At 41.5% G+C, this 27,435-nt stretch overlaps 1 protein-coding gene across 2 annotated transcripts in view; it reads right to left on the minus strand.

Moving 5' to 3' along the window:
• Nucleotides 1-27,435, minus strand: part of JARID2 (jumonji and AT-rich interaction domain containing 2) — a 245,285-nt gene that overhangs the window by 109,205 nt on the left and 108,645 nt on the right. For both annotated transcript variants that reach the window (XM_054591874.1, XM_054591876.1), the window contains one exon: nt 20,431-20,566. In XM_054591874.1, coding sequence (XP_054447849.1) covers nt 20,431-20,566 — 136 coding nt within the window. Of the gene's footprint in view, nt 1-20,430; nt 20,567-27,435 lie in introns of those variants that run through there.

Raw genomic sequence — 27,435 nt, forward strand, 5'->3', positions numbered from 1 at the left:
ACTGGGCACAGAAATGAAGCTTGATAGTCATCTATGGAAACTTATCCCCAATCATCTGACAAGAGGGTCCTCAGGCAAGAGTTTGTAGCCAGCAGCAGTACTTCCCCTGACTTCACTGCTGCTTCCTCTTCCCATCAACTAAAACAGGAACATGGTATTTAAAATGAAAAAGGTAAGACCTAACAGGATTCTGGCCCCAGGTTTTTTTTACTTCCAAAACCATTACCAACCTCTGATGGCTCTCAGTATTTCCTAAAATAGATGCTTTGGTAGCTCAGTGTGTCCAGCTCTGGCCTGCGATCAGCGGCTAAGTCAGGAAAACTCTTTGCCTACGAAGGTCAGTGGGTTTTGGACTGTTTAGATAAAATGCTGGTTTACCAAAGAGGAAATATATCAACAGTACCAGACAGACTAACAACACCCTCTGGGAGACACACAATAAAACTGACAGCTAGGTTCAGTTTAAGAATAGAAACATAATCCTCAGTATTTAAATTCTGCAAAAAAGGAGAGGGTATAAAGGGTGAGACTGGCAAGAACTTTTTCTTTGTCCCAAGTTAATGTGAGTACCACCAGCTAAGCTTAAATGGTCAAAGATCAGTGCAAGTCCCAATTCTTAAAGATTTCTCAAATACTATCAATTTCAGTCTCCCCAGTTTTGCTTAATTTTTAATAAAGAATATCTGCAGCCCTGACTGGTGTGGCTCATTAAGATGGATGTCATTCTGCAAACCAAAAAGTTGCTGGTTCAATTCCTAATCAGGGCACATGCCTGGGTTGCAGGCCAGGTCTCGGGTTAGTAGCGAGCAAGAGGCAACCAATCGATGTTACTCTTGCACAGTTATGTTTGGCTCTCTTTCTCCCTCCCTTCTCCTCTCTCTAAAAATAAATAAGTCCTTAAAAAAAAAAAAGGGGGGGGGGAGACTATCTGCAAACCCACAACCAAATACAATTACTAAAACATTACCTATGTGCTTCCCCCCTTCCTACTTCATTATTTTTTAAGTTACAGCAAAAATATGTATACCTAAATAGTATATCATTTCACTGTGCTTGACTATCAACTTCACAAAAAGCGTATCACACTGTTTTTAGTCATAGAGGACTTGTTTTTTTTTCCAACTCTATATTAGTTTACTAAGATCCATCCACAATTTTGCTTAATCTTTGCCCATTCATTTTCACTATTATTTATTATACTCTATTGTATGACTATTCCACAATTTATTTAGATTCTCTTGTTCTGACGCATTGTCAGTCTTTTGCCATCACAAACCATGCTGCAAACATTCTTCTGTTTGTTCCCTGGAAAGTAGGCACTAGACTTTCTCCGGGATACACACCTAGGAGTAAAACTATTGGAAATTCTTCGGTATGCAAATACTTGATTTTACAAGTTAATGGCGAAGTTTCCAAAGCAGATGTCAATTTTCACCTGTGCATCAGCAATGAATCATTGTAATTGCTACATGTTTAAATATTAAGATCTCCCATTACTCAAGACTCCGGAAAATAAGGCACTCCCATTGCTACTTCAGAAGAGAACAGAATTTCAGAAAGGATATCCTATGCTAAGACATGCTACGCCGCCAGCCAGGTACATGGCCACCATCCCACCTAATTATCAGCTAAACACCAGGACATTGGAGGACATATTTTGCTGGTGAGAGCTTTGGAATCATGAACCTACCTATATGTGCATAACCACTTCATTACCTCTGAGTTGGTTCAACTCCAGCAGCCCACCAACTGCGCTTCGCCTTTGAAAAATACATGACTGGAGCAAACCCCAATTGAGGACTTAAATAAAATGTGAGAGAGTATATCATTTGCACATCTTAATCAAACCTGGATATCTGATAGTACCCTGTGTTGACCAATTAAAGAACCTGCTCCCTCATAAGCATTAAAACCTTATTTAATTCATGTATCAAATCAAGGAAGTCAGTGCATATTCAGAGCTAGGACCCATCTCATAAAGGAAAGACAAGCCTTACAGAGTTGGACAAGTCTGCAGCATTTCTTATCATTCACCTCTGCCTCCAAACACTCCAATTTCCTGCTACCTATAAAGGTTACTGCACACAAAGGTTGCACCTGAGCATTTGGGTTGTATGCAACTTTTAACAATTTTCCCCAAAAATGCTTACTACAAAGGAGGAGTAGGGTACAGGTGGATTTCCCTGTGTGAGAGAAGGTCATAGGGTTTTAAGAGTTTGAGAATTTCATATAGGAAATAAGGGAATCTTAATGATCATACTGCATTAGTCATGTTTTCATAGAGATATTTATAATTTGGGCTGCATTACATAGTATTGATCACATTACCTAGGTTGTGATAAAAAGCCAATGCAGAGAAGTAATCCACTCTGCTAATATTTGACTTTTAAAATATTATTGAAATGTGGGTACTTTACAGCAGCTGTCATAATAATAATAAAAACTACTTGTTAGATATTTAAATGAAAGTTAATACACTGGCAACATACCAAGCAGAATTAGGTGCACACGGAGTCTGGCTTGGACTCTTTCCAAGAGGGCTTGGTAATTCCTGAAGCACCAACAGTGCTCAACTAACTGTATAATTCATGTGGTTGGCTCTATAGCCAACTTGACTTCAAGGTCACACTGGACAATTATAAAATAATACCAATAATTACAAATACACAGTAGGGAGATCTAGGCTGGGTGACTGTGTATTAGCTGGTGAAACAAACATAGTTTAGTCACTAATACAATGAAATGGCACTACAGTTAAACCAGAAAATTCAAATTAGGAAGCTATCAGAAAAGACAATCAGGTTGTCTTGTTCCATCAGATTTTTTTAATTTTAAAGGAAAAAAAATGGTTTAGTTGTTCAGCATCTAGCACTATCAACCTTAGTGGTTTACAGCACACACCACACAACACAGACTGCCTGGTTCTAATCCAAGTTTTACTCATCAACTGTCTGATTTTAAAGAGAATCACCAAAAAGCACTGTGTGCCTCAGTTTCCTCGTGTGTTAAATAGACATATGGACAACCATGGTTGGTTTAATGAAGGCTAATTATATATGTAAAAGGTTAGTAGTACATAGTAAGTGCTACCTATAGAGAATGCCTTAATAAACTTTGGTGCAAGTGAACTACCCAGACTTTTTGTTCAATGTATTCTTTTAGCCATTTGATTATGAAAAGAAAACTAAGATAAATTATATTTTAGCCTTTAACATATTTTAAAATGATTCAGGTAATACATTTGAAATGGTAAACACAGAAATAATGCCAAGTTAAAAAAGATCGTCAATGATGAGGTTATTCTGAAAGCATGAGGCAAAACAGCATAGAGTAAAACTCAATCAGAATCTCAACATAGACATTTTACCAACTGAAGAATAGTAAGTAGTGGAAGACTATGAGAGGGGACCCAAAAATTCTTGGAATTTATTTATAAAATGTTGTGTACTTATTCTTACATGTTTAAGCTTCAGTTATCTTCAAAGTACTTACTCTCCATGTGATGCAATATACCTACTGAGATATTTTTTTCCACTGTGCAAAACAGTTTTTGAACATGTTGATTTTGATGCCTTTTAGTGCTTCCACCATTTTTTGTTTCACCTCTTCCACATTGGCAAAACACTTCCCTTTGAGGACTTCTCTCATGGGGCAAAAAAATAAAGTTACTTGGGGCAAGACTGGGTGAATGGAAGGTGGGGGATGGGGACCATGCCGTTTTTTAGGTAAAAACTGCTGAACACTCAGTGAGGTGCGGATGGGGAGGTGCGCTTGTAAATCACCCATCATGAAGTGGGCAAACACTTCAAAAAAATTTCACTGAAGTTGAACACAGCCTCTCACAACAACACCAGCTGGTACACAGATACAGGTGGGTTCCTAGAATACTCATCTAGAGGGGGAAGCCAGTACTTCAAGGGGTTTTTTGGGTCCCCCCACCTGGAATGTTCCAAAAGTACTGAAATGAAGCACTGACTCAGGTCACTACTAAAGAGTAGTTGTTCACCTTTTCAAATCCCTGCTTCTGACAAAACCTACACTCCCATAAACTGCTAATTTGAAATTCAGTGTTTCATTTCTAGAAAGTAATACTAAGAAATTAATCAGAGAAACAAAGATTTGTGAACAAGGATTTCAACACAGTTTAATTATTTGTTGCTTCTTTTACTGGTTTAAATTCTGTATCTATTTAAAAAAAAAATCTATGTTAGCTTCCTGAGCCATGCAATAGACTACCAGTGCTTTGGTTTTCAAAGCCGACTATGCCCTAAGACAGACAGTCCATAAAGGCATTAGGGTAGCTGGCTTGGGTTCTGCATGTATGGTAAATGACACATTCATTCTCTTCATTACTTGAACTCTCAAACTTCAGTGCCTCTGCACATGCTGTTCCCTCTTTTAGAATATTCTCTCCTCTCTCTGCCTAGAAAGCTCCTGTTCCTCTTTCTGATAAGCCTTCAGTGACACCCACCACCTGCTCCGCAGGTGCTACTTCAATACAATACCCACAGTGACAAGCAAACGTTGACATGTCATGTTCCATAACCAAAAGGATTTAGCCTTGCTTATCGTAATAATCCTCAAAACCTAGCCCACACCTAAAGAAAATATCTGAGGCCTAATAAAGCTGCTGAAAGAGTAAGTTGCTGCTTTAGGCCACTTCAGGCCTTTATAAGCCTGAAGCACTCTACCTCAAAGGCCCCATTCTACAACTTACCAAACATTCAAAGGTACCCCTTTTCTTCCTGGAGAGAAAAATGTTTCCAAGAATTATCTCTGTGTTTACAAGTATTTGCCTAGGAGTAACCCATCCAATTTATAATAAACTAATCTCTCGGAATTTACTGATCAAAATTAGAAATTCTTGAGAAATAACTTTCAAATTTTCAGGTGAAATAAAATTTGAACGTTCATAAACCTAACACTCAGTAACCTTCACATTATGTTTTCTAAACATTTAACTCCTTATTAATTTGAATTTTAAAGTTCGCAATCCACTGGATAGTGCTGACCTAGAGATTTGTGTGCATTTAATCTTAAGACCTTGCTGCCAAATCTGCAGGCAGCAACAGTCTCTCTTGCCTCTCTCCTGTCCTCTCTGCTAGGAGCTTAGACCCAACAGGGCAAGTCAGACCCCAGCGACTTACTTTAGGGAAGCATGGTAAAAGGGAGAGGTGGGGCAAATGGAGCAAAAGCTGACAAATCCCCTTCAACTTTGCAGCAGATGGTTCTTGGTGTAATCAGTCTAGCTTTCAGAAGAGCGGAGAAGGGAACAGAGGTTGTTGGAACATTTAAAGGCCATAAGCTTATTCAGGAAACTACAAACTGTAGAAAAACTTGCCCTTTGTTTGCAACACAATTACCCCAAAAGGTGATTGAGATCATAAATGGTTTCAGGTGATCCTGATATAGCTTGAGAGTGAAAGGTCTGTAATCACCAACTAAGAATCATGAACAAAGTGCCACCTGAAATGATTCTGCTTTACACTCACATTTTGTTACTCTCAAGGTTACAGGCACAAAGAGGTGTACACCCACACTCAGCCTCAGTTCCTACATGCACAGGAAACCTCCAGAGGGAAGGTATCATGCTGCAGCCCTGTGTGCAGGTGGAGCTGGAAGATGAGGATGGGGGACGACAGAGAAACAGTGGTCAAGGAAGACACATTTCCTCACTAAAACCAAACCCAAGGGGACAAGAATGTGCCAAGTGCCTTCTTTTACATAAGGAGGAAACCAGTGAATAAAGAGATAACTGCTCACCATGATACCCAGTTATTGGTGCAACTAGAATTATAATCCGACATGTCTATTTCTCTTTTTTTTGGTGCGAGTATTGCTTTAAATAGCTGGAATCCAGGGATTCTGGTTTAATGACTCAACAGTTTCCCATGTGAATGGTAATATAACATAGCCTCTATCAATTCTGAAAAGCTGATGAAAATATATAAGCCCTAAGAATTGTCTTTCCTTGACCCAAACCCAAAGCTTCATCGCCACACTTCTGTACTCCATGGGCACTTTTCCTTCAGCCAAGCCTCAGATCTCCCTCTCCCACCCCGGTAGCTGGCACGGATCCATCTTCTTTCCCCTCCCGTGGGCCAGCTCAGAAAGCCTTCTCCCAGGCTCCTCAGAAACTACAGAATGTAGTGGCACCCCACCTACACAAACATCACTGCTGTTCTCCCTATAGGGCAGGTTTTGCCAACATCATTGAGGACAGACCTGCTGGGGGAAACTAAACAGGAATCACTTCCTTCAAGCTCAGTCCGAGCTTCTGCTCCCCAAGTCCCAGAAACAGAGCAAACCCAGTTTAATGCGGTCCCATAAGGATGCTGTTTTATGACACAGCTACAGCCTTTATGGGAAGTAGTTAGGTAATATATATCTAGAACTTCAAATAACAATTACCCTTGAATGCTTATTTTCTGCCAGGTACTAAAGACTTTAAATAAACCATCTCATTAATCCTAAAAATATCACCTCTGAGAAAGAAATGATTACTCCATGTTCAGAACTGGGAAACAACAGGAGCCAAAGAGAATGGCCAAATAGGGTTTGTTAGTTCTTTTCACCTTGGTGGAGTGGCGGGCCCATCCTTTCAGGGTGACAGCGTGTTCCTCCCTGACAATTTCCATGAGCAGAGCTGGAAGGCTCTGGCCTCCTGGCCCAGACCTGGCAGGGGAATGAATGCCCACCATCTCTCTCCAGTAAGGCTCGAGGTCTCCTGCATTCACAGCTCCAGGGCCCTGAGCTTGGCCCACTGCAAAGAGGCCTGCCTTTAGTTTCAGTCCACCCTGGAACTCGCAGTCTGGGTTCACGTGGGTGCTTTCTTTGAGGATTCACAATTTAGAGATATTCTAAACTCCCTCTGCCTGCCCCCCTCTCCAAAATAACACAGTTAATTCCTCAGACAAAAATCACCCAAGTTTTATAATTTTTCATAAAGGAGCTAAATAACTGGAGGAGAATGTGTGTGGAGTGGGTCAGCCCTGGTGGCCGGTATCCTCCCATCCACTACCAAGAGCTGCCACTTGATGGCAATCTTAACCTATTCCCTTTAAATTCTTCCATAAAGAGACCCCAGGAGGGTAGGAGCACCAAGACTGGGCCGCTGCACCATGTGGACAGTGCTAGCAAAGGCAAGTTTGCTTCACCTGCATATGCAGAGGCAGGGATGTAAAAAAACGGATCAAGGAAGAAAAACTCTCAACATTCTCCCTTCGGTTACACTTCCATGTCTTCTGGGGGCCAAGGTGGAAGTAACTGTACAGGTTTTGCAGTCAGACGACTCAGGAAGATAGAAATCTCAGGCCCCATGACACATTCACATCAGGCTCTCCCTCAAAGTGTAAGGCAGACAGATGGTAACAAACAGGATAATAAATCAATGGCAAGCTCGTGCTTCTTGTCTCAGCACCTTGTCCCCTCAAACCACAGAAGAGCCAAAAATGAAAAAAGGCAACTTAGTAGAAGGTGCAACACCTGTTGAATAAAGCAGCCCAGGGCTTTCCTTCTTCTCTAAGTTGGAAACAAGGACAAAGAAATGAAAAGCTACGTGCATCTTCTGGAGTAAAGACTCTCCAGGAAAAACAATGCACTGTAAATTGCCTTTAGGACACACTTCTATTTTCAGTGGCAGGGTGATTAAATAAAAAATCAGAGGAGAATGGGGTACAGGTAGCAAACAGTATTATCATCAGAAAACAGCAGGTTATCTTAGCCTTAGCCATTACATGTTCTCCCACACACAGTTCAACCTGACCCTTTGCGACGGCTTCGTAACTCTTGGCTTCTCAATTTATAAGAGTTCAGGCAGAGAGTGGAGCGTTTGCCAATATTTTCCTCTGAGGGATTCAGAAAGTGCCAGCTGAGAGTCTTCCAGCTCACCCTTTAACACTTTCCAACTGAGTAAACTGGAAAGGCCCTTTTCAAACAACTCTAGTAGTCGGAAGTTGGGTAATCTGCTGGGTGAGGATAAGGTAAAGCCACTAGGGTACGGGCTCATCTATTTGCGATGTAGATCCCTCTAGAAAGTACCAGGCCTCCTGCAAATGCAAACCGTAAATATGAAATACTTCTATGGGTATAATCATATCTGAAGAGGGTTTGTAGCCCTTCTAAGAAATCACTCTAGAAAGGTCAGATGCAATTTTCAAAAACATGGATTCCAAACTCCAGGTCCTTCATGAATACCACAGTCATATCCAAAGGGAGGAGAGTGTCAAAAAAAAGGGTTAACTGTTCCCCAAATAGAGACCTTCCTGCATGAGAAGGCAATGTGACCCATTCAGAGCCAAGGAAATCCGTAAGGAAACTACCACTTCTGACAGCACCAGAAACTGGCGTGGGAGTCTCTGGCCCAGATGTCTCTGCCTCTCATCAAGGCCAGGTGCCAAGCCAGGTATCACCTACCTGCCAAGGGAAATTGGACCTTGTTAAGGAATAACCCAGAACACAGTGGAGTGGCAGGTCACACAGGAGGAGACCCTGTGTGCAGAAAGAGCTGAATTATTTGATCCTAAGTGTGAATGCACCAAGAACACAAATGCAAGGCCAGGGAACAGGGCAGAGAGAAGAGGAACAGGGTCTCAAAACATGAGGCATGAGGAGCCCTCAAAAGCTGCAGGGAAGAGAGCGGTAAAGCTCTCCTCGGTACCACACAGGGACGGCCTGGCTGACAGGCTCCTTGATCGGCAGGTCTAAGGCTACAAAACAACTCGTTTTCTCCCTCATTGTCCCCAAACACCCTCTAATGAGAGACCCGTACTGTTTTTATGATCTTTTGGAAAGAACTTATGAAGAAGCTGAATTTGGGACTCTGAAGAAACACCCTCAAGCCTATTGATAAGACCAGAAAGCTCTGAGACTTGGCAGCAGGGGAGATTGAGTAACAAACTGTAAGCTAAGGGATTTATGGACTGTAGGGTAATGTTCCCAAAACATCTCTGGTTATCACTCTTCTGGCTTTAAAGATATACCATACGGGACTCTGAACATTTCATGTGGCTCAAGTGTTAACAGGTTATTTCCAAAAGCTAAGCAAAATACCCTCTAAATTTGGGGAAAATGGGATCTACGAGATTCACAAGCAAAGCAAAACTGCACTAGTCCATGCTGCCATATCTGATAGTAATTAAAGATCCATAAATAGCCCTGGTTGGTGTGGGTCAGTGCTTTTAGTGCTGACCTGCAAACCACACGATTGCCAGTTCAATTCCCAGTCAGGGCACATGCCTGGGTTATGGGCCAGGTCCCCAGCAGGGGACACGTGAGAGGTAGCCACATACTGATGTTTCTTTCTCCCTTTTTCTCCCTCCCTTCTCTCCTCTAAAAATACATACATAAAATCTTTTTTTTTAAGTACAAAATTTTTTTTAAAGATCCATAAATACACATACCACAGAATTCAATTCATGAAATGGGTTAGATTGAGAAAATACATGAAGCCTTTCTCTGAGTGGAAGGAGGTAGGTGACATCATTTACAAGCGGTGAACACAGAGAAGCTCTGCACATGAGCAAGTCGTCTCTGGTTGGGTACAAGCCTATCTAATCTACCCACCACAGGGTATTCCCTTTCCATACATGTAAAGAAGTGAAAATGGTTGAAAAGCACTGCTCTAAACTATATTTACTGGCGTAAATGTAATATTCAGCATAATATTCAAGCAAAGAAGATGAATTCCCCCCAACCTCATGTAATCCCACAATCTTCCCCAGAAAAGTCAACAACAGAAACATCCTTCCAGGGCCATCTCAATTCCACTCCCCTCTCAAATCTTTAAGGCTTTTGATTCACCCTGTTTGCCCTTGTCTAAGGGCTCCTGGACTTCTGTAGCAGCAACCTTTGCAAATCAATCATGTTTCGATCCCCACTGATATATGGTATTGAGGTTAACCCAAGTAGTCTCACAAAAACAAGTACTCAATGAATAAGTCCAAGTTTAATTTCATCCAACTGAGAAGAATAACTTCTCTAAGGTCAAACAGCTCTTAAGGTTTCCTGGTGTGATGTACCAGTAAATTGTTCTAATATCATTTAAGCACAAAAGAACCATGCTGTAGATTAACAAGGAAAGTAACTTAATCTAAAATTAAAGTAAAATCATCACCACCTCAAAGCACTACCGAATTCTAGGCCATTATGGACTGAATGTGTCCCCTACCCCCAAGTTCTGACTTGAAGCCCTAACACCCAATGTGACTGTGTTAAATGAGGTCAATAGGGCGGGGCCCTAATCACTAAGCATGTGTCCTCATAAGAAGGGACACCAGTGCAGTGCCTCTCTCAGCCCTCCGAGGACACAGCCAGGAAGCCATCCATCACTACACACTAAATTGGCTAGCACCCTGAATCCTGGACTTCCAGCCTCCAGAATGATTAAAAATAAATTTCTGGTGCTGTCTATGGTATGGCAGCACAGCTCCCTAATATACTGACTTTCACCACAGCCACACAAAAATGAGCAGATATTGAGCTGCCCAGGCTGCTGCCACGTGCGACAAGGCCATCAGACAGATGAAGGGCTCCTCACTGAAAACACTGTTCACGGAGACGGGACATGACTTTCGATGCCTCTTCAGCTTTGCCTTTGGGGGAAAGCCAAGTCTGAGAGCCCAGTTCCAGAATTTCTTGAATTACACAACAAGGCTGCAATTTCTTAATAATCACATACTAAGTAGTGCTGCCGGTGGCGGGGGGAAGGGGAGGGGGGCGCCGGGGGCCACAAGAGAAAGGTAACACCGAAGAGGATGTGAACTAGAACTGTTCAAAAGCCTTTCTGTGGTCTGAACTCACATGACAGCTCAGAACCCAAACCATGATGCTAATTTCAGACAGAGAATCTGGACCCAAAAAATGACACTCGAAGATGATAAATGTTCATGAGAACGTCCAGCTGTGGGGTTCTTATTCAAGCACTGGCTGATGCCTTCCTAAGCTGGGGCCTCCAAGAGCTGCTTACTGGGCACACAAGCGCCTATGGCTCCGACGCACCTTCCAGGCTCTGCAGACACTCTCAGGCACCTGGTACATTCTAGGAAAACAACATAAACTATAACAGCTTCTAAAAACCGAGGCAAACCCCAAAATGAGCACATACTTTAAAGAACTAAAATAAACTGGAAGGGGCAGGAGGGAACTTTTCTGGAATGATGGAGAGGTCTTCCATCCATACTCCAGTGTTGGTCAGAAAGGTATACGTGCATTTATTTGTAAACTCATCGAGCCATACACTTACAGTATGTAATTTCTCAGAATGTAAAGTTTTATTCAGTTAACAACAAAAAAACACAAGATCTGAAGTAAGGAGACCTGGGTTCAAATCCTGATTTGCTTAATATCTGAGACCCACTAAACCCATAAAATTATGTTAGCAATCGTATAATTGTCATAGTGCTGTAAAGAATTAAAAGCAGTAACTTATTTTCTTTATTAAAAGCCCAATTTTAACTTACAATACCAAGCAATGTATCTTGCGTCTAAATAGGCTTTCAACAAATGTGGTTCAGAAAGAAAGGGTAAAAGGATAACCCAAGTTCAAGAATCTCTATGATGAGACTCTTACCACAATTATGAACAAACGTGCACTTTAGTGACAGGAAAACAGCATGGGCTATGATCGGGGAACCTAGACTTCAAGGTGTGTGCATTTCCTAAATGAAATCTAGAGTCAGAAGTGAACAGCTCGCACTCCTGAACTGAGAGGACCACATGCATCCACAGCATGGCCGCCATGTGCACTGGTTCACACAATGTATGCTCTACAGAGCACCCAGGAGTTGTGCATACAGCGGCAGTCAACAAGGACGAAACTTTTCTCTCATGGAACGTAAAATATACTGTGGAAAGAGAGCTTATAATAAACAACAACAATACAATGTTCTATGCACAAAAATATTACAAGGTAAGGAGTTAAAGGGTAACTAACAGACAAAGACACATTTTTTAATGAGATGCTGAAAGAGGAAAGACTCTTTGGTAAGGGCACATTTGAACAGAAACCTGAAATATGGAAAGGGATCAAGTCACAGAGGTAACTACCAGGAGAGAGTTCTGGATAGAAAATCAGCACGTGTAAAAGTTCTGGGGCAAGAATATGCTCAGAGTATTTGGAACAGCGGGAATGCTAGACTAGGTGAGATGGAAGCAAGGGAGTGGGAGGTAGATGAGACCAGAGAGATACGGGGGCCCACAGCAAGCGGCCATCTTTCATGCTGAGAGGTGGGAGGTCCCTGCATTCATAAAGGACTGTGCTGGCTACTGCCTGGAGGGGGTAAAAAGGCAGAAGGTAAGAGCACATTATGAGCCTCAGCCCCAGCTAGAGGTTGTGGACTAGTGGCAGTGGGGAAAATTCAGATATGGAAGACACTCGGAATTTGGAATAAACACATTTGCCAATGGACAGAAGACAAACCAAGGAAGAAACAGAGGTAACAGATTCACTCCAAGGTTTCTGCCGAAACAACTAGAAGAATAAAACTGGCATTTATTGACAATGGGAAGCTGGGCAGGGCAGATGCACATTAGAAAGAATGGAGATAGATAATTAGCTTTGGCACACCTCAAGATCATGAGGTCTATCAAGACATCAAGAAACCAACGTGCAGAAGGCAGGTGAAGTTCAAGAAAGGTTCAAACATGTCCAATGAACAACTAAAGCCACACTGACTGAACACCGGATTTAGCAACCAAGATCATCATTAGCCTTGTTAACTGTCCTGACTCTTGGGGTTCAAAGAGAATAAGGAGAAGGTATGAACATAAATATAAATAGTAGAGGAAGACACACTATTTAGACATTTCTTTAAAGAAAAATGGCAGGATGGAGGGTTTATTTTATTATGGGAGAAATGACAACATGTTTGTTTACTGGTGGGAATGATCTACTAAAGAAGTAAATAATGATGAAGAAAGGAAGTATAATTTCCAAAGTGATGTTTTCTTGTAGACATGAAGAGAGAGGGACTTGGCACACAAATGGAGAATGTGACTGGAGAGAGAAAGATTCTTATAGGTGGAACAGCTTTAAGTAACATTCTGCACCACAGTGGATTTCCATCCTCTTGTCGTGCACAACCCTTAATGCCAGGATTCTTTAAGAACTCTGACAAGCAGGAAAACCTTGCAGGATGGTCAAGCTCAAACAGACACACGCACACGCCCTCCTGCCCTAGTCATCCAACTCCCTCTTCTTGGTGACATTACCTATGTTGTATGCCCCTTCTACTAAGGGGGTCCACGATTTAATGAGGATGATTATGTAAGCACAGAGCTTACAGAATTGACAGACATGCTGAATAAACTTGGGGCACAGGAGGTTTCAAACGCAAAGGATGGGAAAGAGAAGCATAAGAACACACTGACCTCCACGGGCACCTCCATTCTTAACTGTCCATGAAATCCTTGCATGCAGCCATGCCTACTGGGAAGTCTGGCGCCTCACCATCATTTAAATTGCATTTCTGGTTCTAATCAGTCTTCAGCATGACCCATTCCTTCCAGTTAAGCTCATGATCCAGGCTCAAAATTTCTCATCTGAAAAATGATGAGTCTGACCTATATAAATTTCAAAGGTCCTTCCTGCTCTAACCACCCAAAATTCTGCAGCCAAAGGGCTGCAGTTAGGCTCGCCGCTCCCCAGGGGCCAGAACAATATCAGTAGACCAGCCACAGAAACCTGTCCAATGTCTATTTGCTGGCCCACCACCCCATCCTAATCCCCTGCCCTTGCACAGAGTCCCGTGGCTTTCAAGGCTCATGGAATGCCACTCCTTTCACGAAGCTTTGCCTGAAAGCTCCACATCATCGGCCTCCCACTAGACCAAACAGTCACACACTTCTGATTTTTAAAGCATTTCTCCTACAGTATTTTGTTCCGCTTCCCTGATTCCAGGTCACGTATCGTTTTCTCATGTTGAAACCTGCATACCTAAACTTAGAAAGAATCTTATAAATTATGATGGCTCACATGTATAATTGGGAGCATTTTTTCCCCTTTCTTACTGAAACATAAAATCACAGTGTATCATTCAATGACATTTTAGATAGAATGAAATAAAGTAACCTGACTCCTCCAAAATAAGCAAGTGGACTTCAGTTTTTCTTACTCACAATACCTCCTACATCCAAAACCTCTCTCAGGTACTGACCAGATGGCAAGCTCTACAAAGAAACGCCCCATCTGTATTACCTAAGCCATAAAGTGACTATTATAAGAAAGCACAGAGAAAAAGTTAAACTTTCTCATTTCGGCCATTTTCCAGGACAGATGTAGTTTTGCTTTTAATGAACAATAAATTTACGTTGTTTTCAACAAGCATTTACCCTCATTTCACCCAGCTTTTTTTTTTTCCACATGACATGTTGTCTCACAGGTCAGGGACATAGGTAAGAAAAGCCTCAGAGACTGGCATGTTAGAGGAAACTGAAAATCCAACCTGTGGCATTCTGCTCTGACGCCTGACTATGATCCTTAGAGCTTACAGAGGACACCAGCACTTACACATCAGTGTTCAAGCTGGACAAACCAGAGGGTAAGCCGATTTTGGGGTTGGCAGGATCCTCCCTATAGAACCTAAAAGCTTCAGGCTAAGGGAAGGCAAGCCCAAGACATTCATTTCAAACATGACTCCATAAATAAACTTCCATTCAGCAGACAAGATGCATAATTTTTACAATTTTGACTTACAAGTCAATTTTATTTTATGTTGTACACAATGAATATGCAGGACTTGGATCCATGTTACAATCCACAAACATCAGGAATCTTCAAGCAGGTTTTGAAGTAAGTCCTAAATTCTACTCCTTAAAAACAAGGGGTGTGTAGGGGAGTGGAGGGCATCTCCCGATATCTATACTTCCAACTCCAGAACTTGGCTACAAATTGGCACTTGTGGCCAGAAAGGCTGCCTGCTCTCACCACTGCAACAAGATGGCTGATGGTTGTCTGATTGTCAGCCTGCTGGTTTGACAAGTCTTAGAGGTACAAATCTCTTATCTCTATATGAAGAAATAGAAAGAAATTAATGCAGGTGTGTGCCTGTGGCTGAAGCAGGAAGGGTAACCATCGAAAGGAGTACAGTTTTTTTGATTCCCTCTATTTAAGCACAAGGTCTAATGAAGCCCAGAAACATGCTCTCTGATTCAAAAGAAGACGTCCTCCTACAATTTCCTATTTGGGGGATCCCATCTTTAGGGGAAGGGGGTCCAAAGTTATCTGCTCATCTGGGCAGTAGCTGAAAGCAAGGGAGCTCTTATACAAAAAATCCAGGGGTTGAATCCTGCCTCTGCCAGCAACTTGCTAATCCACTCTAGTGTGTCATTTGTTTATCAACGAAATGGGTTTGTTCTGAAGATTAAATAAGTAAAATATGGGTAAAGTGCTAGGACAGTAACTGGCAAATAGAAAGCACTCAATAGAGGTTAGTTATCACAACCAGTACCCACAGGGAGATTCTAAGAAAAGGATTCAGCTTCCCTTACATCTGGTCAAGTCTCTAGCTGGACAGAGAGCTGCTGGATCTCAAATGAGGTTTACAGGAAGCAAATTAAATTCAAATACAGCTAATAGCTCCCCTCTCTTACTGTGTAATTATGTGTACTCATTACTTGTGTAGCATGTTATTTAAATGTCCCTAATTTCAGTCCCAGTGAGCTAAGGGTCCTCAAAGAGTGGCCGTAGCCTTAGCCTTTGCCAGCCCTTTCTTAAGCTTTTGTCAATTTATTACAGCCAGGAAAAGTGGCATTATCTACAGCAGGAAGTAGACAAAGTAGACAGAAGGCTCACAATCAGCAAAAATCTTAGCACTGCCTCCTAAGCCTGGCTATAACCAACGAGCTATAATGGTGGTTCTGTTCCTACACAGACAATCCATGAGACTATTCACGACTCACATTCACTACCTCTAGCAGGACAAAAAAATTCATTCCCTGTCACTTTAAAACCACAAAAGCAAGATTGATGGCAAACATGGATTTTACTATCTTATGTCTGCTTGTGTTATTACTGCTACACTAGACCTGCAGAAATGGGGCAGCTGAGCTCAGCCACTCAGACACAAACTGCCGCTGTTTGCACACCGTTAACAGATATCAGACCCCCAACCCACCTCACACAAGAAAGAAGTACAAGAGGCTGCTTGTTCAGCATCCTAGCATGCGAATAACTTAGCGGAAGTGATGTCAATTCAAATCAGATACAAAATTATGCCAAACCTATTCTATTGTTAATGCAAGATACTATGTTAAAACTGAATTTCCCCCAGAAACTCTAGCAGGATCAATCACCCAGAAACATCTTTGTTTAAAAATTGATAGGAGAAAAAAATAAAACATCTTGTTTTCAATACTACTGTTGCAAAGATATGTTATAATTCTCATCCATTATGTCTTCTAAAACTAAGTACTGGATTCAAAGTTACACAAACTGAACTGTAATTCCAATTCTGCTGTTGTATATTAAATAACCAAGTGACAGTTAGAAAAGCCACTACACACATAACACAAAGCCCAGAAGGATGTTTATTCAGCTTACAAGTGAAGACACCAAGGTGAACAAACTCAGAGGTATGTTACTACCCAAGGTCCCCAAGTGATAAAGCATGAGAAGGTGGGCGACAGAAGGGTGGAAGTACCCCCCCCATCTGGGAACAAGCATATGCTCTGACCCTCTGACCCATGTGCCATCCAGTGTCATACTCCACCTTCCAGCAAAGGCTTTGTACTGCAGTTTCAAAACTTTACCTCCAGACAAATCTCCACCACAATCAAAAGTGGACCAACCGAGCCCTGGTCAGTGTGGCTCAGCTGGTTAGAGCAATGTACCTGAAAGATTGCAGGTTCAATTCCTGGTCAGGGCACAGGCCTAGGTTGTGGGTTCAATCCCTGTCCAGGTGCATACAGGAAGCAACCAATCAATGTTTCTCTTACCTCAATGTTTCTTTCTCTGTCCAAAAAGCAATGAAAAAAAAGGTCATCTGGTAAAGATTTTAAAACAAAAACAACGAACTAGACCAATGGAATTATTTCAACTTTTAAAAAGGAACCTGAGAGTTTGGGGGACTAACAATAACAAAAAATAAATAAAGAAAAGAAAAACAAGTACCTTGCATGACTGTTAAAACCACTCTCCCCTCCACTACCCTGTCTTCACTTGCCCCACAGTGAAGAGCTCCAAGATTGTATGCTGTGATATACAGCTTAAGACAGGGTCATTCTATTGTAACTATATGAATGATGCTCTATTATAAAGCATCCACTTAAGCTCTAGTGATACACACGAGCACACACATACACACATTCTGAAAGAACACACTACCCACAATTATCCCTACTCTCAAGCTCATTCAGCAAAAACTACAACAACAACAACACATCTTGAATAATCCCTGCTATTTCAACTCTCTCAATACCATCCTTCTAGAGAGCACACCTGAGATTCTGGGAGTTATTCCCATGGTAACGATTCTGTTTTCCTGTGCTTTCCAGTAGCCCCAAACAGGAAAGCACACTTTAACGTATTAGCCACCTTTAAGAAAATTCGTCTTAAAACAAACTTCAGCTCTGAAACAAGGAGATACTTGGGTTTATCTAGAACTGCTTCTGAAATGCAATACACAGTAAAACAAAACGGTGGCTTTGGGATGCCGTCTGCAGAAACACCAGCTGAAACCAGAAAAAGTCATATCCACTGCAATTTCACAAACTGAATGAGAACTGCTAAAGGAAGGAAAGGAGGGGGAAAGGAAGGAAGGAAGAAAAGGAAAAGAGAAAAAGAAAGGAAAAAAAAAGACAAGTCAGTCTTTATCAGGGTGAAAAGCAAACTAACACAACAAAAACCACCTTTTTCTTTATGAAGTTGTTACAAGAATTATTTAAAGCCTTCAATGACCCCAGCAGAGATGTCTTTTGACAACTTTTCTTAGAATTCTTTCCTTCTCATTGTCAAGCCCTTCATGTTGCCAAAAAAAGAACCAAAAAACAAAAAAACCCCCAAAAACCAAAAAAAAAAAAAAAAAATGAGGGTTACATTGAACCCAAACTAGCTGGCAGTGCTCGTCGCTTCTTGAATGACTTTCGTTCTTGTTCTTTTACCCAAATTCCACTTTTATTCAATCCTGGACACCTGGCTAGGCTTTTGTTCTAAAAGCTGATTTTTTCCCAGTTAGGTTGTTTTTTTAATTGAGATTCCAAGAGCAGTAAAGCATTACCACTCATGAACAGCAGAACGAGGGAGAGCTTTTGTACCACAACACCAAAACCTAAACCCGTAACAGCCACTGCTCTACTCTAACTCCAGGATTCCATGATATTCTCCTTTTTACCCTCTCAAACAATCTTAATCAAGCCCAACACTACTCCTTCACTTATTCTCATGAAGTTACATCCAAATAAGATATTTTCAGTTTTCCCTGACTGGTGTGGCTCAGTGGGTTAGGCATCATCCTGCAAAGGAAAAGTTAGCTGGCTCAATTCCTGGTCAGAGCACATGCCTGGGTTGCAGGTTCGTTCCCCAGTCTGGGTGCATGCAGGAGGCAATGGGTGTTTCTCTCCCTCTCTTCCTCCCTATCCTTTCCTTTTCTCTAAAAATAAACAAATAAAATCTTTTTTAAAAAAAGATTTTCAGTTTACAATGAGTTTAAGTTGAAAATGCATTTAATATACCTAACCTAACATAGCTTAGCCCAGCCTACTGTAAAATGTGTTCAGAACACTTTTAACCTGGCCGGGGTTGTTCAACCTGTGGACCACAGGCCCCACGCGGCCCAGGATGGCTATGAGTGTAACCCAACACAAAATCGTAAATTTACTTAAAATCATTTTTTTTGCCTCATCAATTTTCATTTGCGTTTGTATATTTTAACGTGTGGTCCAAGACAAGTCTTCTTCCAGTGTGGCCCAGAGATGCCAAAAGGTTGGAACCCCCTGTGAATTTAGCAAATGTCCTAACAAAGTCTGTTTTGTAATGGCGTGAGTATCTCATGTAGTGTATTACGTGTATGACTGTGACACCATCATTAAGTTTAAAAATCATTAAACCATCGATTTTTTGTCGAACCGTCCTAAGTTGGAGGACCACCTGTGTTTACTGTGAAGCAATGGCAAAAACTATCACATCAAATGTTCTCTAAATAGACACAGGGCATATAGTTTACTGTATTATAGGCAGCCAAGTAATAGACGGGGTTTCTGTCAGTGATTCATGAGGGTCCAAACTGAGTACTTGCGGCAACAGACTCCACTACTTACCTTACTTCTGCAAATGTAAAAGAAATTTTAAAAGGGCCTTTCTCACTACATGTTAGCTTAGAATTTAGGGGGTTCTTGGGTCAAACCACACAGTAATAGAAGAGAGTGAAAAAACTTGGGCGGATGACAGGGATGTCACCTCACAAAATCCAGCCAGGGCCCTGTGGCAACAAAGCAATGACAGGTCCTGTCCATTGTCTATAAGCACTACTTCCAACAAGAGGCTTCCAGACAACTCATCTTACAACTGAGCAAGCTGGAAAGAAACTGGAAGCCCTAAGTGAGCCTGTCACTCTGCACCCTGGAAAGCTGGCAAGTACCCACATGTGATGACTGTTTTCCCATGACCACAGCAAAGATCCTAAGAAAAAACATTCTCCTCTTCTTCATCTCCCAGCTCCAAGCAAGTACAAAGCAGAACGTGGTTGATCCACATTATCTACAATTCTAAGAGATCAGTAAGTAAAAGAGAGACTGTGGAATGCCACCACAGCCACATGCCCTGAAGAACCAAATGTTTGTTCTGAAATGGTTTTCATCGGACGGTTTCATCTGAATCATACTAAACCCCATTAAAAAAGACATCAGAATAAATTCAGATAGCAGCAAGTTTCCCTGCAGGCTTCAAGGGTCCTTTAGATAACCACACAGGAAGAGGTACACTTCTGGGTGCACAGAAATCCTGTGCTGCTGTATGCTTGCTGCGAGTAGCAACCTGCCCAACCTGATCAACATACAAGGAAGCAGTCACTCAGGAGGCTGCTGTGCCAGAGAGCAGGGAGGGCAGTAGGCATACTGTAGATTTAGGCTACTTCCTTTACAAACAGGGGGTAAAATCCAAAGGCGCCTCTCTACAGGAACATCACCAAAGACTTCTGCTGTCATACAGAAAACTACGGCAGATATCCACAGAAAAACCTGTAAAACAGGCTCCACATTCACCCCAGGACCTAATAAGAAATAAGATTTGCAGCTCTGGTCCTGCGTATAGGGAATGGACTTGACTACAGCACCCTGCCAATTACATCGTTCAGCACATAAAGACACATGAAAATGAACCTACAAATCCATCAGGATGTCCAGAATTAGCGACGGTAAGGACCCAGCTTTAAAAGCACAAGTTGCAAAAACCACATCCAATACAGAAACAATAGAGATTCCAACAAATATTCAACTCACCATTCACTGTTTTCAGGCTCCCAGCAATGCCTTCACCATGCTGCCTCTTCTGGGCATTCTTGAACTCCTTCAGAGACAAATAAAGGACTTTACGTACCACCCTTTCCTCTGACCATGGAATTCCATCACTGTCATCCTGGAGAAAGAGAAATAAAGCGGGAGTCACTTAAAAGAAAGCAAGTAAAAGTATTAAGAATCAGAATAAATTTTTTAAAAATTTTTCAAATGAGTGCTGTGTGATTAAGACACGGTTCTGGAGCTCAGTATTACACGCGATGGTAATGGGGCAGCACTGGCCTTTCCAACACCCGGAGAGGCCTCAAGTGAAAAGCTAACCCACAAATTGTACACGGGACTGAAAAAAAACCAAAACCACCTCACTTACTTTAGGTACACACACCCAAAGTCCTTCATTAATGGTACTGAAGTTTTCTACTCCTGGCAAAAGTCACAAAAATCAGTTATTACACTCACAACCAGAGGTGTAATTAACCACTGTGCTGGAGTTTCATAAAGTAAGTAATGCCAGAGTGTACACTGCCTTACAAATATGTGTTCCACTCTTTTGGAAATATTTGTGGTTTGTCATTGGGGGTTGGTGCTACTTTCAAGAAAATTTACAATTCAGTCAGAAGAAATTTAATCAGATAAGCAATAGCCTCTTAAGGAAATGCATCACAAATGAACAAGAAAAGAGAGAGGGAGAGAAGAGAGAGACCGATCACTGTGGAAAAAGGGCAATGGATTGGGTGGGGGAGGGGGTAAAAAAATACACACAGGTTAATAACAGGTCTTGAAGATCTAATTTACAAGTGTGGCTCCCTTATGCCTGTTGTGTCAGATCCAAAGCAAGTTCTTGAGAAAGGGATGAACAAAATGAAGCCGGCTTGAAAGGCTGGGGTGGGTGAATCAAAGAACTAGCAGCCCGTCCAGAAACCACGCCAGTAGTAAAGCTGTAAAGAAAGATTAGAATTGAAGAAGCACAAAGGGGTGAGGGGGGCAAGTACGGGAAGGCACAGCAGCAGGGTAACTGAGACAGAGTAAGAGACAAATCCGAAAGACGGACATGGCAACTATCAGTGACTGAACTGAGATAACCGTTGTAGGGGCCCAAGAATAAGGTTTTTAAGGTTTAAAGGGTAGACTCATATGGCTAAGGGCATTTATAGGTTCTTCTGTGGATATCTATGCAGAGTTTGCTTATCTAAAAAGCCCTCACATTCACACACCCACATCAAGACTGCATTTTATAACAGTTCAATTTACAGATGGAAGTATTTGAACTTCTCAGATATTTTGGCCCTTAAGAAAATAAGGAAAACATAATACCCTTAGTAAAAACAGGATTTTGGATATTCACATTCCTTTTGTTCAAACAGGGATCCAAATACCTCAGAGTCAGGCTGGTGCCATTGTACTGGATCTCCAAAAGATTGGTTTTTACTCCCTGCCACTAACAGGTGACATAAAACCTCCTTGGGACTCAATAAGGGGACTGGGTTATCTGAGGTCTTTTCCAGGGTTAAATTCCTAAACTCTGAATAAACACAGACTACATCTTAGAAATCAAACCACATAGAAACTCTAGGCCCTAAATAACTTAAGCTGCACTCTTGTTAAGCTTCCAGGATTTCCTAGAATGAGAATAATTCTCCATTTTCTATAATAAGGGGAAGAGATGCTCTGAGAAAGAAGGAAGCTAGGATTTCCACCTTCCCGCCCACACCCTTCACTCCTGGAGACCTGCCAAGCCGAGAGTTCCCACTACCTACAGAGGAAGAAGGCACTTCCTGGTCACTCTCCTGAAAGCCCAGGCATCTACTAACCAGGGTGGCGGTTCAGAGTCAAACATGAAGGCTAAAAGAAGCCAGCAAATCTTGCCTCAACCTGACAGGTAGAGCACACATAGTTTAAATGCTATTTGGTGTAAATCACTAGAGACCTTCCGATCACATGGTTAAAACAAGACAAATGAAGCACTCTGACCAGACCCATTTGAGTGGCCCAAATAGCTAACCTGTGTAAAAGGCAGGTGATTTAGCTACACAACACATACAAAGCACATCATAGTTGAATCCATGCTTATAACAACTTCTTTGAGTTTGCATGAAAGCTCTCCCAGCATATTCACTGATATAACTGAATGGCAGTCTTAAATCCAGGAGGAGTTAACAGTTACTGGACTGAAACCCACCTTTTCAATTTCCAAAGTCTATGCCATAAAGACTGTGCAGCTAAATTCTCTCCATCACAACCAAGTTCCTACTCTCACTGTTTACATCTCCACAACAGTAAAGTAATTATAAACTATTATTTCCTATATATTTCCTACAGTTTATAAAGTATAAGGCCCCAAAATAGCTTTCAATGTAAAATTCCTCTGGTGATTTTTCTGCATCCTGTTCAGGCTGGTATGTTCATTCTGACTTCATAAGAGAGCATTACACCCCTACAACTAATGTCTAATTAAAACCATGTGAGATGAAAACTCCTGCAAAGGAAGATGCATTTAAGGTTCACTTACTGGCACAACAGCAGCTTCATTAAACCTATAAAAAGTACTTTAAATACAGGAGAAGCAAATCCATAACTCAGATTGTTGGTTTTCAAATTCTAAACATTAAAAATCAAACTTTTCAAAAAAAAAAAAAACACAAGTGTTTTTTTATACTCTCGAATGCTGCTCAAGATTTGTCACCTTCCTCAAAAGGGTGACAGTGGTAGGAAATACACTAACTCTCTTCTGTTTCTAAAAGCTCAATGGGTAGGCAATAATTCAGAAATTAAAAATTAAACTGCCTTTCACAGCTGCAGAGTCATAATGAATCACCTTACACTCAGCTTACAGACCAGGGTGGTGGACCTCCTCCACAGTGGAATGCCAGATGCAGAATCAAAGGTGTGCACCCGACCATGAGGCAACACACAGCTCTCCCAGATGGGTATCGCGGAAGGCCGGAAAGAAGGTACTTCAGATCTAACACTCTGCTGTTCAGAACAGCCAAGCACTGAGTGCTCTAAAAACAAGTCTCAGCATAACTATCATTAAAGGTCAGGCAACTCAGAATACAAGCGCCTCTCTAAGAGTTTATACGACCTCTAACTATAGGACTTCCTTTTTATTTTCCCTTTTACAGGAGCTGTCTTATTTAATCAATCATTTAAACAATGTCTGCATAGGGTCAGGAAATCGTTTCTCCTATGCACCACTGCTATCCCAGCACCTAAAACATACCTGATAGCGTATAAATTCAATAAATATTTCTGGAAACAATATAAACTCAAGCTCAGCCTCACTGTTCCCGCCCACTTTTTCATCCATGCTTGACCTGCCAGGGCATAACCTTACCAAATCCAGGATGTTTTAAGTGAAGTACTTGAAATCACTAAAATTTTTGTGACAAATCACTGCTACCCCCATTAAAACACTCCATACAGTGACAAATCCCGAAGGGCAGGGCTACACCTCTCATTCTCAGCAGTAAGTCTGTCAACTTAAATACACAGGGGCTGCACCACCCCTTTCTCAACCACCTAATTCCCTGCAAAGACAAGAAAAACCCACAGTGCCCACCTAAAAGCCCACATGGTCTTATAGGGCCCAAATCTAACGACTCTCTCACGGTCTCTTAGCTTTGGCTAAATACAGACCAACTCCTTCACAAATCACCTCACTCTTCCTCTCCCTACTTCCCTCACCACATCCTTACAGGCTCTTCTTCCTCAGTACCTCTCATCATATCCTTCCCTACCCTCTCTTACCGTCACTTATTCATTCCCAAATCACTATTTTCAAATCAGGTGATGTCCCACTCGTTCCTCAATACTCAAAAATCCTAATTATCCCCTTTGACTTTGCTGGACCTGGCCCTCCCTTTTTTAGGTGGACATCATCAGGATTTGACAGTACAGCACTGAACATAGAAAGATCCCTTTTTGGCCTCCTCCAGATTGCTCCCACAAAACGAAGCACCTTGTCCATTCTGGTTTACTGGTCAGCCTAATAAAGGACGATATACGAAAAGTTGTAGCCATTGATTCCAGGGTCCAGCAACTTCATTATGATGTAAATTCAGTTGTCCAAAGTGAGTGCCAGTTCTTAGGAATTTCATTAAAGACTTAAAAACAGCTATTGTCCTTTGGGTTTTCAGTAAGACCTCTAGGTTAACAGACCATTAACAATCAGGGGTGCACAATTCAAGCTCCCAGACAATGCACCCCCTTCTTCATTCCCACCCCAATCTCTTATTTATATTTCCCCAGCCTCAAAGCAAATGTTTTGTAAACACTGCCATAAATAAAAAATACTTGGTTCTGCTGACAGGAGGGGGGGGAAAAAAATCACAAAGATCTAGATTCACTTTGCTACTGACTGTTAAAATTCACTTCCTTTGGCCAATGGAAGGCTGAGTAATAAGGCCTTTATAAGTGACAGGATTTTCTTTTCTTCTGCAAAATATTTTCCAGTCTTTGTAATAACTGGAGAATTTTTTATCGAAAGTGGCAACTGGTCAGAATTTAAATTTGAATGCTTATGGCATTAATCTTTTCTGTTAAAAGAAAAAACAAGCACAACATAATTCTAGCTACTCAACCTTTAAGATACATTAAGAAAAAGGAGCATCAGAAGGAGACACATGAAGACCTTGCACTCCTTGGAGCAGGCAGCACCACTTAACCAACCTCCAAAACACTCACTCTAGATTAGAGACTCAAGAGCCTTCAAGGACCTCCCTCCATATCCTTGCAACTCCAAGGGAGGTCCAAAGACCGCAGAAACCTAAACCACTGGACATCTTTTTAGAAATGCAGACTATGGACCCCACCCAGACCTACTTAATCAGAATCTGCATTTTAAGATCATCCCCAGGTTATTATTCCCACGCACACGCAAGTTTCAGACACTTTGCTGTACACACTTGTCCTCCAACCCATGCCTATTTCATATCACTGTCTAATTCCCAACAAAATACAGGCTAAAGTAAAGATGAGGTCAAACTTCAATATGAATACTTCCAACAGCCACCTACTGCTGTTGCCTTTTCTCCTGTCAGAAATAAGAAGTCTGTATTAGGAAACCCTGAAAAATCTTCACTTTGACATCTCGTCACAGAGCTAAAGTAAGTGATCAAATGGTATAAGTGAAAACAACAAAAATGCAAGATGCTAAGAAATGGAAGTTCCATGTGCTGTGTCATGTAGTAACTAGACTTATTGGGGTAATCACTTTGTAAGGTATCTAATCATTATGTTCTACACATGAAACATAATACTCTATGTCAACTGTAATTGGAAAATAAATTACTTTAAAAAATTTTTTAATTAAAAAAAAGAAATGCTAGTTCTTAGAATCATTTTTTATGCAACACAGTCTCTCCAACCCTTATCCTCTGATTACCAAGCTTGGGCCAACTTCCCTTTAAAACCTGACACCCAGAATTAAATATACATTCAACATGTGAATAATATCCCAGAATAGGACCAACATATGCAATAAGATCACTTCAGTTTCTATGCAAAAATGTGCAAGTTGAAATAAATTTTAGCAGCCACATTACACGGTACGATCTCACTGAGCCTGCAGTTAACTATACCCTCCCACATTGATTTTATTTGTTTCTTGATGGGTAGAGGAAAATTTTTTTTTCATCACAATGCAACAAAACCCAAAGGAAGGCCCCAATCCAAGGACGATCATGGCTCCCAACTGTAGAATTCTTTTCCTGTGGTGCTCTCCTTGCTGCTAAGGAAAACAAACAAACAAGAAAAACGTAGGCCACGAACTTGTGTGCATGCTAATATAAACCAAACTGTACTCCTTAACCAGATTAATTTTACAAGACAGAAAAGAAGGTACAGGATCAGATAGGTGCAAGTCATGATGTCTTCTACCCTCACATGCTCATAGAGAGGGGTGGGGTTAAAGGGCGGAAGCTTGATAACTTAAAACAGACATATGTATTCAATCTAAGATTGTACTTAGACTGTATCTGAGCTCTCACCTACTCCCACACCTCCAGTGACAGTTGTAAATTCAAATCAATGTTAGTTTAAATAAAGCCTGAAATTAGGCATTCCAACATGAATACATTTGCTGACCATTCAAAATTTAAAACACTGAATTATTGATTTGATACACTGTAACTGTACCAGGACTTCTTCCAATTTACTGTCTCAAGACTGATCCGATCACTCATACAGTAAAATCATACTCTCCACTTAGCCACAGGCCCTGGCAGAGCCTTCACGGGCTGCTGCTCTCCAATGACAGTCAGCTCTTCAGCAAGATGGGCCTTTAAAATCTCTTCAGAACACTCAAATTCAAGAAAAAACAGGAACACGCAGGTCAGTCAAGCTTGCAAAACAGGTGCAGGGCAGAGGCCAATGCCCTGAGAGTCCTATGAGAAGCATATAAAAACTGGTAATGAGTCTAGCCATAGGAACCGTCTGCTGGGCGCTCACTGCATGCTCGGCAGCAGTGGGATCAGCACTACCATGCAAAGAACGCTCACGGTTCTCTGCTCAGACCTGGGTATAGGTCCATACCACTGCTTTCTCCCTTCAGCTTAAAATGGGTAAGAAAGCCCTGGCTGGAGTGGCTCACTTGGCTGGAGCATCGTCCCATAAACCAAAAGGTTAATGGTTCAGATACCGGTTTAGGGCACATACTTAGGTTACGGATTTGATCCCCAGTCAGGCTGCACATGAGGCAACCTATCAGTTTCTCTCTCACATCGATGTTTCTCTGTCTCCACCTTCCTCTCTCTCTAAAATCAATAAACATATTTTTAAAAATAAATATATTGAGTGGGTGGGAAAGAAAGTAACCATGAAACTCAAACTTATTTTTTTAGAGGTAAGTTTCAGTGCCTTGGCCAAAGGCCCCGCGGTTGGAGATGCAAGCAGGAGCTGGTGTGAGCCATCAGGCAGTCTGTCAATTGGTTCGCAGGTGCCATATCAGGAGGCGAATTTCAAAACTCAGAAATTTGTTATTAAAGAGGAAAC

Source organism: Pteronotus mesoamericanus, unplaced genomic scaffold, assembly GCF_021234165.1.
Source record: "Pteronotus mesoamericanus isolate MK-2021 breed Mesoamerican mustached bat unplaced genomic scaffold, CSHL_Meso_final scaffold_31, whole genome shotgun sequence".
Lineage (NCBI taxonomy): Eukaryota > Metazoa > Chordata > Mammalia > Chiroptera > Mormoopidae > Pteronotus > Pteronotus mesoamericanus.